This window comes from Panthera uncia (assembly GCF_023721935.1).
Source record: "Panthera uncia isolate 11264 chromosome C1 unlocalized genomic scaffold, Puncia_PCG_1.0 HiC_scaffold_4, whole genome shotgun sequence".
Lineage (NCBI taxonomy): Eukaryota > Metazoa > Chordata > Mammalia > Carnivora > Felidae > Panthera > Panthera uncia.
Window position 1 is genome coordinate 47,043,815 of NW_026057585.1, and position 14,437 is coordinate 47,058,251.

The 14,437-nt window shown below is 37.4% G+C and overlaps 1 protein-coding gene across 4 annotated transcripts in view; it reads left to right on the top strand.

Moving 5' to 3' along the window:
• PTGER3 (prostaglandin E receptor 3) overlaps nt 1-14,437 on the top strand; it is a 184,164-nt gene that overhangs the window by 68,639 nt on the left and 101,088 nt on the right. Inside the window, exons 3-4 of one of the 4 annotated variants that reach the window (XM_049618500.1) lie at nt 6,484-6,575; nt 8,964-13,744. The exons of the other annotated variants lie outside the window; for them this stretch is intronic. Coding sequence (XP_049474457.1) covers nt 6,484-6,575; nt 8,964-8,967 — 96 coding nt within the window. The 3' untranslated portion in view covers nt 8,968-13,744. Of the gene's footprint in view, nt 1-6,483; nt 6,576-8,963; nt 13,745-14,437 lie in introns of those variants that run through there. 4 annotated transcript variants of the gene reach the window in all.

A 14,437-nucleotide genomic window follows, 5' to 3' on the forward strand; every position in this document is an offset into this window, starting at 1 on the left:
CTTTCCTTCCTTCCTTCCTTCCTTCCTTCCTTCCTTCCTTCCTTTCTTCCTTCCTTTCTTTATTCCTCTCTCTCTCTCTCTTTCTTTCTTAGTTATTTGCTGAATAACTGTTATATACTATAGTGGTATTTATAAGTGGATCAAATATGCAAATTAATTATCGGGCTTTGTGATGGAACAGAAATAAGGAAGCTGAATTTTAGGTGAGACATTGCTGCAAACTAGCTCTGTGACTATAAAAAGTAATGTTCCCTCATATCTTCATCTGTAAATAAGAGGGTTGGACTGTGTGATCTCTTTAGCTTTAAAATGTGCAGTTTTGTTTATTTCTTCAGGGATCACTACCATGCTTGCCTAAGAAGAACTCCCGTATCAAGATATGTGTTACAAATTACAACAAATAAGATGATGGCAGAAGTCACCAGGTTATACTCTGGAGTGTGATTTTATGCTGTTTTCTGTAATTTTCTTGTTATTTCAATTGTCTCTGTACCAGATTATGCCAAGGCAGTAATCAAGAAATGCATAACATATCTTATTGCCTCGATTAGGTAAAACCCATTTGATATCAGAAGCCTAGAATTGCATTTCATCATTCTAAAATTATCTCCATTTTCCCCTCTCAAGTAGGTCAAATTCTGCCCCTATTGACTTACATGCTTTAGTTTTTACTTTGACCAATGACTCCCTTTTTATCTATCATAAAAATATAAAATTTGGAAAAAATTACATTTAGTGCAGCTCCCATCAGAATAATTTATTCATTCTAGATCTATGATGTTTTATTATACTTGTGTAACAAGAGAGGGACAATCTTGTAAATATTAAGTCTTACTATGCGGTACAGGTAGATGTAGCCCAAGTATTACCATACCAGAGATTATGATAAATAACCAAAATTTCCAAGACACTACTTTCACTGTCATGGGGGTTGGACTCAGTGAGGCAGTGTAGGTTGTAGTTAGCATGTATTCTGGAACCAGACTATCTGCATCTGAGTCCAAACTCTGCCACTGACTGGTGGGTGACCCTGAACAAGTTGCTTAATGTCTCGGTGCCTCAGTTTTCTCATTTGTCAAGAGAAGATGATAATAGTGCCAACTTCAAAGAATGAAATACATTAATATTTATAAAATGTTTAGAACAGTGCCTGACAAAACAGAAAGTACTTTATAACTGTGGGCTATTATTTAGGAGACCTTTGAAGGGAGAGGAAGTACAAGTAGTAGATGTACCATATAGAAAGCTGGTGGTGAAAGGGGAGGTGACAAATTGGACCACACGTACAGAAAGGGGAAAGTTCAGGCAGTCAAGCACATGTGTTTCTGTGTGTTTTATTTCTAGAGATAAGGGAAGTTTAGGAATATCTGAAGATGGATGAAACACAGCCAGTGAACAGAAAGATGGGAGAAAAGAGGGCTAGCTGTGGGGGAGGATGATCTGTACCAAGGACACAGGTCATTAGAAGTGATAGGAGATAAGTACTTATTGAACAGTTTTCTACATCCTTCAGAAAGCCAGAGGGCCTTTACAGTATGTTTTGAATCTGGTGTTGCAATTCTGAAGAAAACAATGCAGATTACCATACCTCTCAGCTCTTCAGGATCAGGCAGCGGATGAGAAGTTAGTGAGCTAATGTGGAGTTCAGCCGGGTTATTCTGGAAGGAGCCTCCCAGACAAACACAGTATTCAACAGACAGAGGCAGAGTGGCTCTGGGAACACAGGCGTCAGGCATCTGCAGCTAAACCACAGATGGCCCAGGGGCCACCAACAAGCCATGGCAGTAGACAAAACAACCCGGCTGTGTTCAGGTGTCTGTCGAGTGGCCACTTATGCATCAATATTTCTACCACAATTTCCACAAGGAAAATAATTTGGTCCAAAAGTCAAATTCAAATTCAAGATCACACACACACACACACACACACACACACACACACCGAGTCTTTTCTGTTTTCTATCTTAACTGGAATATTTAAAAATTTTCTGTAGTATGGCTTAGAAAATAAGGTTGCTTTAACTGAAATCTTTGGGCTGTCATATCCAGAGAGGACCAGCAATGTGGGCAAAGGGGGTATTGTACATGTTTGGCAATTTGGGGGTAAAAAACCCCCAAATTGAGCTTAGCTCAAACGAGAGAAAGAGGACTTATCTTGAGCAGGAAGATGTTGGGCAGCATAAAGGATACCATCTTCATGGTGACAAGCAGTAAAATGTCTAAGAGAGGCCCTTCAGTGCCTGCACATCCTACACTCTCAGAAGGACCCATACTTGAGTGTGTATGGAAGCCAGGGTACAAAACATTACATTTAATTACACCTAACAAATTTGGCCCTGCCTGACCTATGGTGGGTTCTACATAAGTCTTTTTTACCTCTTCTCTCTTCCACACAAGGTAATTCTCTTTTTAAACATAGTTTCTCCATATAGATTTAAAAGTTTTGACCCTAGCTAAAGGGATCCTAGGCATCAGTAGCAGGAGTGGAGAAGACAATTGTCTACAGGACACCTTCCCAGAGTTCTCCAATCTCTGCATATGGCAGCCCCCGCCACTACCAGCCACAACTTGCTAAGTGTGTGGCTGGTAGTACATCCCACATAATTGGAGTCCTTCCCAGAACCTCTTAGATCCCATACAGCAGTTCTATATATTCACCCCCAACTTCTGCTTGTTTTGCTGATAACTGCTCACACTCTCACCTTCAAAGGCAAGGGAAAAGCCAGAGGGCCTGGGGGTCTCGTTCCCCCAAAGAAGCACTGACTGATGGATGTGGGAGTAGAGAAGCCCAGATTCTTTGTTTATAAATGAGACAAACTTTGAAATTGTAATTTATACTCCAGAGTTTCCCACAAGTTCAGGCTGAGGCTGGAATCACTTAAAATTGCACTCCTTGCTTGGTTTCTTCCGTGTCCTACTTTCCCACTTCCTTACTGGTTTTTCTCTGGGAGTACATTCTTAATAAGTCACTTGAATACAAATCCTTGGCTTAGGTTCTGCTTCTGGGAGTACTCAGCCTAAGACAGTTCTTACTTATTATTCATTCATTCATTTAAAAATGTGCACTGAGTGTCTGCTTTCTTCCCAGTTCTGGGAAGAAAAGCCGTACACAGGTAAAATGTAAGGATAGATATTCTCAGGGGAAATGTGAAGCATATGGAGACTATGTGTTTCTAAACCAAGGGAATCTTTTAAAGTATGAGCATACCATCACACCTGGAAAAGTGACTTACACGTAGTAGGTTCTTTGTGTGCTGAAAAATTTGATCAGTCCTTGTCTCACAATGTTGATCAAGAGGAGAGCCAATCATTTACTTAGAAATCAATTTATTCACAAAGTTATTGAGTTCCTACTGTGAATCAGAGTGAGAAACTGACAAAGTACAATTTAAATAATGTGTACAATGGTATAGAAAGACAATAATAGGAGCAATACTTTGCCAAGAAAATGAAAGGCTGGGTCTTGAAGGAGAAGTAGAATTAATTCTGGACGGAAATAAAGAGAGGCATTTTAGAAAGGCAATAGCAAACTCCACAGTAAGTAAGGGTGAAAAAGCATTGGCCAGTCTCAGACTGCATAGTTTAGGGACTGAAGCAAGGCTCTGGTGAAAGGCAAGAGATTAACCTGGAGATGCAAGTTGGGAGTCACTCAGTGGTGGGTCTTCAGAATTTTATCCTGTAGCCATGGGGAACATTCAAAGATATTTAGGATTGGCCAAGGTTTGCTTTAGAAATAATATGAAGGATGCGTTCAAGAGGAGAAAAATTTGGGTCAGAACACTGGTTAGTTAAAAGGCTGTTACTAAGTTAAATCATAAATAATTTCCAACATCCAACCATTTTTGATCCAACAAAACTGTCAGTTTCATATAGGTCAAACTGATCCACTAACCAGGAAGACAAGGGCACAAAGACTGGAGAGACCGGGTAAAATAAAAGAGATACATAGGAACGAAAATAGACATGAAATGAATGAGCCACTGGCTGCTGGGCCAGAGTAAGTTGCAGAAATTAGGTGTGACAGAAAGGCAAAGTTTTCTGAGAATGATGGAGCGAATCATGGAGTGTTTGTAAGGGAAATAGGGCTCAATGGAGAGGAGTGGTTTAGAGAGTGCAACAGGGAACCATACCATGCTTCCAAGCTCCCAGTTCTTCCCATGTTACCTTGCGGTGCCTCATTTCTTCAGTTCCTCCTCCTTCTCCTCCTCCTCTTTCTTCTTTTTTAATGTTTGTTTATTTTTGAGAGACACAGCATGAGCAGGGGAGGGACAGAGAGAGAGGGGAACAGAGAATCTGAAGCAGGCTCCATGCTGACATGGTTCAAACCCACAAACCATGACCTGAGCCAAAACCAAGAGTGGGGCACTCAACCGACTGAGTCACCCAGGCACCCCTTCCGTTCTTTCTTTTTAAAAATGGTTTTTTAAAATAATCTCTACACCCAATATGAGGCTTGAATTTACAACCCCAGATCAAGAGTCACATGCTCCACTGACTGAGCCAGCCAGGTACCCCATCAGTTCCTTCTTTTTCTGTTACTTGACATTGGACAAACATGATATTCAAACGCCTACAGTTGTATCTTTTCCTCAAGTTAAGCCAACAAATAACGCAACCCCAAGTACTTTACTTAGTTAAAGCAGGCTTCCAAACAATAAACTATGTAGTATAAGAGCAGGAAGAAAAAACCTAAGGGTCCAGTAGTTAGGTATCCAATCTAACTGGATTGATTATTCTTTACAAAGGCACATAGGCGATTCTGAAAGGCTCAGAAAATAAATAGAAAATCCTGTGCTTTTTTCTCTACTCTGACCTCAACTCTGACCACTCTTCCAGAGCCACAATATTTCTATTACAAGTGCCATTAAACTTCTATTTGTGCTGAAATAGATATTGGTCAAAGTGTTTATTCGGTTTGCAAAGAAGACATATCTTTTTATTGTCCTTCAAATAATACTGCCTTCCTAAAACAGAAATTATATATTTGCTTAACACAGTCAGGAATTGGAGAACTACATGTCTGTAATAAAGAGAATTACATCTTATGTAATTTATGCTACATGAAATGGGCATGCTGTTTAAAATGATCTTAACTAAACCTTTGAGAAAAAAATACCTAAGGAACACAATAAAAAATACTGACTAAGGAAACACTGGATTTCATTTATTTCTTCTTTTCTTGTAATACTTTTTTTGGTAAGAATTTAATTTTTCAGCCATTTCTTATAAGAGAATTACTAACAAATGTATACAGAGGAAATATTTCTTTCTTAGTAGTTTTTATTGAATCCAGTGAATTTAAGCTATTATTTGTAGAACATTGTTCAGCTATTATTTGGAGAATCCAGTGAATTTAAGCTATTATTTGGAGAATCCTATTTAATCGTGCCACAAATACTTAACTGTCCATGACCTATGTGTCAGGCACTGTGGTAGCTGGTGGAGACACAGTGGTACAGAAAACTAGGCATGAAACTTGTAGCCTAGAGATATCAACAAGTATTAAACAATACTCACAAAAGTGACTTTTGTTTCCAAGCTACAATGAGCTCTTGAAAAAAAGATAGTGGGTATCACATAGTGGGGGACCAGTCCTAGTCAATATTCAGAATATTCTCTGAAGAAGTGATTTTCCAAGTTGAGATCTGAAGGACAAGTAGGAATCAGCCAGATGATGAGGGAATTGGAAGAGCATTCTAGGCAGAGGAAGCTTCAAGTGCAAAGGCCCTGAGGTAGGAAGGAGGATGATGCTATTCATGATATTCACAGATGGCTAGTGTGGTCTCAACAGGCAAAGCTGGAGTTGCAGACAGAGGCTAGATCAAAAAGGACCTTTGAGGTCATGTGAAGAATTATGGTCTGTCCTAGGAGTAACAGAAAGTCACTGAAAGCTAGAAAGTGGTAGAATTGGATTTACCTACACCAATCATTTGAGTCCAGTGGGGTTTTTCTTTTTTTAAGTTTATTTTTTCTTTTTTTCTTTTTATTTCTTTGAGTTGAGGAGGGGCAGAGAGAGAGAGGGAGAAAGAGAATTCCAAGCTGGGCTGGCAGCACGAAGCCTGATGTGGGGCTTCATCCCACAAATCATGAAATCATGACCTCAGCAGAAATCAAGAGTTGGACACTTAACCGAATGAGCCATCCAGGCACCCTCGAAGCCAGTGAGTTTTCATTCAGCATTTAACAAGTGGTATGATAGCTGCTCTATGGATTTAGAAGTCGTATTAGGTGTGGTCTCTACTCAAGTAATATATGGTGTGAAACTATAGGAGGAAATAGAAGGTGGGTCAAAGCTTGGAGGCAGAAATGAAGCAGTCTTGGGAAGATAAGATCTAAAATATTTTTGTTTAGTTGGCTACAGCTAAGCAAATTGATGTATAGATTTTTGGTTCTGCTTTTCTATAAAATGTTCAAGGAACAGTCATCTGACAAAAGGGATCATCATCAATGATTCTGTCCACTGAAACCCTCTGTCTGTTCACAGATCAGGCACCACACAAACAACTATGCATCCAGCTCCACCTCCTTACCCCACCAGTGCTCCTCAACCTTGATGTGGAGTGACCAGTTGGAAAGGTGAGATGTAGAAGCTGTCTAGATTACAGTATAGCCTTCCCCTATCTCTGTTCTGATCTGCGTTCATGCTACGAGGACGAAATATCCCTAAGAATTAAAGTGCAGTTTAAGCACACACATCTGACTAAGGAGGACTAGATTCCTTAGAGGAGCTGTTGCTGTTTTTACAACTTCACTTAAATTTCCTCCAACTAAGAACTTTCTGAGACTGGTTCCAGGCTGATCTTGTGACTAGTCAACTCTCATGCAGTAAAAGAGCCTGCATGTCACTGATTTTTCACACTAAGAACACCCTCTAGGAGTATTTTAAGGCTAAGCCACTCTGTTTTGATTAGACATCAGGACTCAGTGTGCTCGCCACATGGTTAGCACACCCCTGCTTGCCCTTTTCAATAGATTTATTTTGTATAAAACACGTACTTCAAAGAATGGATACTCTAGAAAGCAGATCATAATGCCGAATACAATGCATAGTCACATTAAATTTCAAGCATTAGCTTCCTTCCTAAAACACCTTATTTCAATATTTCAATATTTCTGACTATAGGGTTAAATGAATGAATAATCTTCTGGGTATTACTCCATTATGTGATCTTTTTTGTTTTAATGAAAGAATGTGAAAAGTTTTATTTTTTTTTTTTCAAACATAGCACACTTGGCTTTTCAAATAAGTTGAACTCGCTATTGTAATGGAAAGTCAGCATGTTCATTTTATTTCATTCCCTGGGTGAGGCTGGGTACAATGACTCCATCATTCCATGTAAGTTGTTAGGATGGATATGGACATTTAAGCAGCTCAAAGTCTTTGGCCATTTGTTCTCTCATGGCTGAAGTTACTGAAAGGTAATCACTTCTGTTCCTCAGGGGAAGATCAAAATGTGTTTTCCAATAGAGATATAGTGTGCAACAATGCCTAAAGTATACCAATAAGCTGGTTCATTCTGGAATGTAGCTTCAAAGTCAATAAAGTTTTTATTCAACTCATCTTCATCGTCCTACAGCCTTTCCTTAAATATCTGCATGTAATACATCTATTCTGGGCACTTTTTTTGCCATAAATGCAGAATTCTTTGGAAAACAAGTGAAGGGAAAAGAAGGGAGATCCCCAGTTCCCATCTCTTTATTAGTAGGCTCACTCTAATTTCATTTTTAATTTTTTAAAGTAAATCCCATTGTCCTTTCCCTTCATTATGAAAATAAACCAAGCTTTCTATAGAAACTTAGAAAAACACAGAAAATTAGAAAGAAAAGCAGCTTGCTAAACTTTACTTCCACTCCCCAGGAAAAATTCGCTGTCATTTTAGTAAATTTCTTTCTCATCTTTTCCCCCTGTCCTTTCCTTGATTTTGTTTTACATACTTAGGATAATATTACATGTGCTCTACCATATCTTGTTTTTTTTTTTACCATATCTTGTTTTTATCTAACTTAACATAAAATAAACATTCCCCAGACTATTTACAAATTATTTTAAAAGTAATTTTAATATTTATGATAGTCTATTAAAAGGTGCACTGTAGTTTACTTATCATAATCTGTGTTCAAATTTGGCCCCACAATGAATAGAACTATATCATTACCTAAAGACTGAAATATAGTTTTAAAAAATTTGTGATTGTTTTATCATAACTATACTTTAAGAAATAATTAATATGCCAATTTTTAATATTCTTTAAAGATGCACATAGTCTGACTGCTTTTCAAAAAAATTATAAAGATTCAAAATTTCATCAGCAGTGTGGTAGAGTTTCTGCTTTACTTCATCCTAACCAGCACTGTATATTATTTTAAAACATACACACACACACACACACACACACACACACACACACACAAATACTTTGTTGGTTTGATAGGAGAAAAATTGTATTTCATGGTTATTTAGATTTGCATTCATCCTTATATCTTTTTAGGGTATTGTTAGACACTGATTGGGACTTGTTTTTACAACAAGATTATTCAATGTGACTACAACTGATACAGTGTTATGATTTGATTATTCTACTGAACTCATAAACTTGGGAACCAGAAAAATTACTCATAAAAAGCATATACTTAGCATAATTAAATCATTCAGAAGCTTAAGTGATCCAAAATCCCAGAGTTATTTAAATTGCTTTTATTTACAAAACACACATGTAATTACTTCAAATAGGAATGTTTCATGCAGAGTGAGTGACTCTGCAGCTGGCCAAGATACAATTATGGAAACATTTATAAAGGTTGTGTGACCTACAAAATAAACTTCCTAAATATTTTTTAAAAACTCAAAAAAAAAAAAGAATGTTTCAAAGTCTAAGTATTTCTCACTTATACCCTCTCTTCATGCCAGACAAAAACAGTCCCCCTACCCATGCTTATTACATCTTTCTCTCTCTATTCTAACAGATAATGAAAGAACGGAGCTGAACTTTTTATTGAAATTCCTGCTTCCCTGAGTTTGTGTATTTCTTCCCACCTGAGAAGGAGAATTTATGTTTGATTTGGATTATTTCTTCATTTTCGTCTTTAAAAAAAATTAATGTTTTTTTGTCGTCAGTAATACCCACTGAAACCAGGTTTATTATCGTAAAGTGTGCCTATGAGTGCTAAATTGCATCCTGGAACTGGATTTTGGGTACATATTTAAGAAGTTGAGCCCGATTTCACAGAGAATGATTGGTAAAAAAGTGAGAAAATTAAAACCCACTTTTCAGTGTTCCCCCAACTTCAAGCCATTGCCTGAGTCTCAACCAGTATGGACATCTTTACATTTTATGGTAGTTTTGATTTTATGAGTTTGAAAAATCAGTGTAAGTTTTCAAAAGTGAAAAGTCAACATTTTGAGGGCAGGAATTCAATTACTAGGACATAAACTTTAATGAGATAGAAGAGGGTGCCAAATGGAGGCAGGAGGGCACCATGGCAAAAGATATTTATGCCAAATGTGTGATGAATGTGTTGGAGATGTTGTGTTCCTCTGCACTAAGCTTGGAACTAAAAGTCCTTAGGTCTGTATTCTGGTTATATGCCACTTTGTAACTCAGGAATCAGCTTAAGTGCTATTTCTCTGTCTTTGAAGATTAAAAGGAGTGGGTGCAGCTAAGGGCTCTTCTGAGGTGTCACAGAAAACAATAGTGAGGCTACATGATTAACCATTGTGTTAGAGCAATAAAAAATCTGGGCATAGCCTTTTGATTTACCACTATCGGTTCAGGATTTCTTAAAATTTCTTCCCAGGTGACATACAAAAGGCAAACTTAGTAAGTGATATAGCTACCAAATATCAAAATTTGTTACTTTTTATGAAATAAAGGAATCTATTTTGTCTGAATTGAAATTAGAAATTCTATGAGCTTTTAAAAAATACTTTTGAAGGGCACCTGGGTGGCTCAGTTGTTTAAGCATCTGACTCTTGATTTCGGCTCAGGGCATGATCTCACGGTTTGTGAGTTCGAGCCCTGCATTAAGCTCTGTGCTGATATGGAGTCTGCTTGGGATTCTTTCTCTCTCCCTCTTTCTTTGCACCCCCTCTGACCTGTGCTTTGTGAGTCTTCCTCTCTCTCAAAATAAATAAATAAACTAAAAAAAAAAAAAACACTTCTGAGTCACTGAATATCTTTCAGCTTATGTCCTTACCTGCTTGTAAATTCAACCAGTCTTTCTTTCTCTCATACTTTCTTTCCCCCTCTCTTCCTCTTTCCCTTTCCCCCCTCATTCACTCAGTTCAAAACATATTTATTGAGTGTCCCTCCTTTAGCCACTGTGCTAAGGATTATGATTTCACCTACTAGGACATCTAAGGAAGCCATGATAAAATGTATCAGCAGTTTTGCCTTAGGAGCCTATACTGTGACTCCATTGTCCTCTCTGTGGACTAAATTAAACCAAAGCAGTGAGTCATTCCTTTAAATAGTTGAACCAGTTGTGGATTAGCTGTAAAACACAATTATTTTCATTCACACTTGTATTTTAAATGGCTTTATGTAACTTGCTGTACACACAGAGAAAAATATGAAATTATTTTATTTTTGCAAAAGAGGCCCAAGTTTACAGAGGGCTTGCCCAATGTCTCATGGGTAATATAAGTAAGAATTTAGATCCAACTGTAAGTTCTTTGATTCCAAGTTTATTGTTCTTCTTACAGTAGAGTGGGATGTGAGATTGGTTTCCATGATATTCCATTTACAAGACAAAAATAGAAGCATGGGTTTTGGAATCAAATTTGGATTTAAATGTGGCTGTGCCACGCACTAGCTCTGTGAGCTTGAGAAATTTAATTAATTTCATTGAATCTCAATGAATTAATCTACAAATTAAAGATAATGATACTTACCTGTAATGGGGTATTGTGATAATGTATGTAAAGTGAGCCTTACACAGTAGATACTCAACAAGTATTAACTGTGATTAATTCTTTATCCAGACTTATCTCCAGCTCTAGAATATGACTTCTCAGTTTCAACTATACAAACTGTTTTCCTGACTATGTAGGTTTAAATGTCATGGACAGAATAAACTTCAAATCTCTTCGTGCTATTCTCGTTTATAATACTTCATGATTATTTTTCCCCACGCAAAACCTACCCATCTCGCAAATGTGCAATCTCACCTTGTCCTTAGGCCTTGAAATTTAAGTTTCTTTGTTCTCTTCCTATCCCACTCTGAAGTTATATAGTGTTCTTTTTGATGATTTCTATATTATTCTTGAAATATTTTCATTTCATATGTCTTTTCCCCTTAACAAAATTCTATTTCATGGTGGACAGGATCCTTTTCTTACATTTTCTCCATAGGTCTCTTAACACTAGTGCAGTATTTGAGACCAAGAAAGATGGTCCTTAATTGGTAAATTCTCAACAAAGGCAACGTTTACGTACAATATTAGCAGTTGCAAATTTAAATGAATGTTATAGAAAGAAAGCTCTTTGTTTCCATGTTGCTATTCAACTCGGGAAATTTTATGTTAAACTTTCCTGATTTAAAAACGCTACATCCAGGGGTGCCTGGGTGGTTCAGTTGGTTGAGCATCTGACTCCTGGTTTCCACTCAGGTTGTGATGCCACGGTCATGGAATCAGCCCCGTGTCAGGCTCCATGCTGAGCGTGGAACCTGCTTAAGATTCTCTCTCTCTCTCTCTCTCTCTCTCTCTCTCTCTCTCTCCCTCTGCCTCTCCCTTGCTTGCACACTCTACTCTCCCCCCCCCCCAAAGCTACATCCAGGCAGAATAATCACATGCAGTTTAATACAATAATGTTTATTAAAACACTCTATGTGAAAGTCATCAAGTAATAAAATGATTGGAAAAGTTTGAAAAATCACGACTATTTGGTAAAGAGTTCTCACACAATTAGAAATGATTTCTGTCAAATTAGTTTGAAATCTAATGGAGAGATGGTATATGCCAGTGTAAAATACTTTTGATACTTTCATTTTTAATCCACAGATATATATCCATTTCATACTAAATTCACCCTAAATAATTTCTGTAACAGATGTTCTCAAATATTCTGGATCATGATTCAGCAACACACTTACTGACTTTTAACAAGGGCTTTCATCTTCCTTTTTAAAATTATCTTCCAGAAACATGGATTCTCATAATTATGTAATGAGATTACGCTGAGAATAGAATTAGCCTTCAGAATAAAATAAATTTCTGCCAAAGAGGTCACGTGTGGAGAAATGGGGCTTGATCTACAGTTTTATTGTAATTATAGTACCTACTGTGAAGCTCTGTGGAAAACATATGCAAACAAACCTGTGATGTTAAAATGCTTTACAGGTGACTTGTATAGACTTGGTTCCTGACTACGTATGATATATTCTGTGTAATTTTAGACCTATGACGTTTGCTTTGGAACAATGAACTCGTGCCTATGCCCGCCTCCATCCTATTGCAGAACCAGTGCTTTAGTACAGCACCACTGCAGCCCAGTGTGAAACAAACAAACAAACAAACAAAAACAAGCAAACACCCAGCTCTTCTGCTCCAGAAGGGGTTGGGCTGGGTAGTCTGAAGAGAAATGGCATAGGGCCAGGGTGAGCTATGGAAACAGGGCATGTTAGGATTAGATGATTGGGCTTCCATCAGAAGCTATGTTTATCCAAATCCTCCCAAGGAAGGAGGAGAAAATTAGAGTCATTATCTTTTATATGTAAATGTGTATATGTGTCTTATAGTTATAAGGGGACTTTGGTCCATAAAAGATATGAAAATTCAGTAAGAGTTGAATTAATCCACATTTTTACTGTATATAAGAATGGTTTTTAAAAATGAAATAAATAATAAAACCCAGGTTATAAAGGAACCATATAAACCAAGAGAACAAAAGTTTTTTTCAACATTCTCAGTAGTTGGAAGGACATTCAAAAGAAATGTATTGTAAAGATAATGGTAATTATTCAGGTACTTTAAACGTCTGTATAAAATACACCTAGCTTGATATACTCTTAATTACTATCATTACTTAAATGTTTAATTGTTGTCCTAAAAATATTTGTGCTTATATTTTTCATTAATCTAGCCTTTTACTGAATATCTTGTTAATTCAAAATATCTCTAGGCTCATCCATGGATAAAAATGTGGCTGCATTTCATTCAGGTTCTAAGGCTTTTCTTTTTCATTATCTGAAGTGCCTTTTTATATAAAAATAGTTTGTACAAAATGTATTTTTAAGAACTTTTATAGTTTGTTTAACAAAACTCCCAACCACATTGTAAGCTCCTTGTGGGCAGGACCCGTGTTTTATGTATCTCTTGTATCTACAGAGCCTAGCACAGAGCAAAGCTCATAGAATTTACTCAATAAAAACTTGATGGAGAGGCTAAGTGACGAGACTGCAATCTGTGTAAGTAATGCTTAGGACAACTAGGTATGCACACTATGGGTAAGGGTGGCATTTAGCGGACAGTTGTTTCTCCATTTACTTTTCCTCTTTGATGTTATGCCATTCAAAAATAATTAATCCTAATATAGGTAACATATAGTGTTATATTAGTTTCAGGTGTACAATATAGTGATTCAACAATTCTATACATTACTCCGTGCTCATTATTTTAAGTGTACTCTTAATCCCGTTGACTTGTTTCGCCCATCCCCTCACCTACCCCTCTGGTAACCACAGTTTGTTCTCTATAGTTAAAAGTCTATGTTATGCCATTTGAGGTAGTCTTTAAATTTGAGTGATACAAGGGAGTCTTTTAGATTTCTTGAAGAAAACAACTATAAATATTTAAAAATATTTATTTATTTTATTTTTGAGACAGAGAGAGAGAGAGAGAGAGAGAGAGAATCTGAAGCAGGCTCCAGGCTCTAAGCTGTCAGCACAGAGCCTGACAAAAGGCTCAAACTCATGAACTGCAAGATCATGACCTGAGCCAAAGTCAGGTGCTTAACTGACTGAGCCACCCAGGTGCCCTGAAAACAACTGTAAATATTTGTTGAGTGTAGAATTATTACTTTTAGAAAAAGAATAAATAAGATAAATATAAGCCTGCATTTAAAATAACTTGTCTTGGGATGCCTGGATTGCTCAGTCGGTTGAGCATCCGACTTTGGCTCAGGTCATGATCTTGGGCTTCTTGAGTTCAAGTCCCACATTGGGCTCTCTGCTGTCAGTACAGAGCCCACTTCAGATCTTCTGTCCCCCTCTCTTTCTCTACGCAGCCCCTGCTGGTGAGGGGGAGGGGTAGAGAAAAGGAGAGAGAAAGAATCCCAAGTAGGCTTCAAGTTGTCAGCAGGGGAGCCCAATGTGGGACTCAAACTCACAAACTGTGAGTTCATGACCTGAGCCACCCATGTGTCCCAAAATAACTTCCCTTCTAGTTAACTATGTCATTTCTTACCGTGGTACAGGAGCTGAATTTTAACTTTGTATCT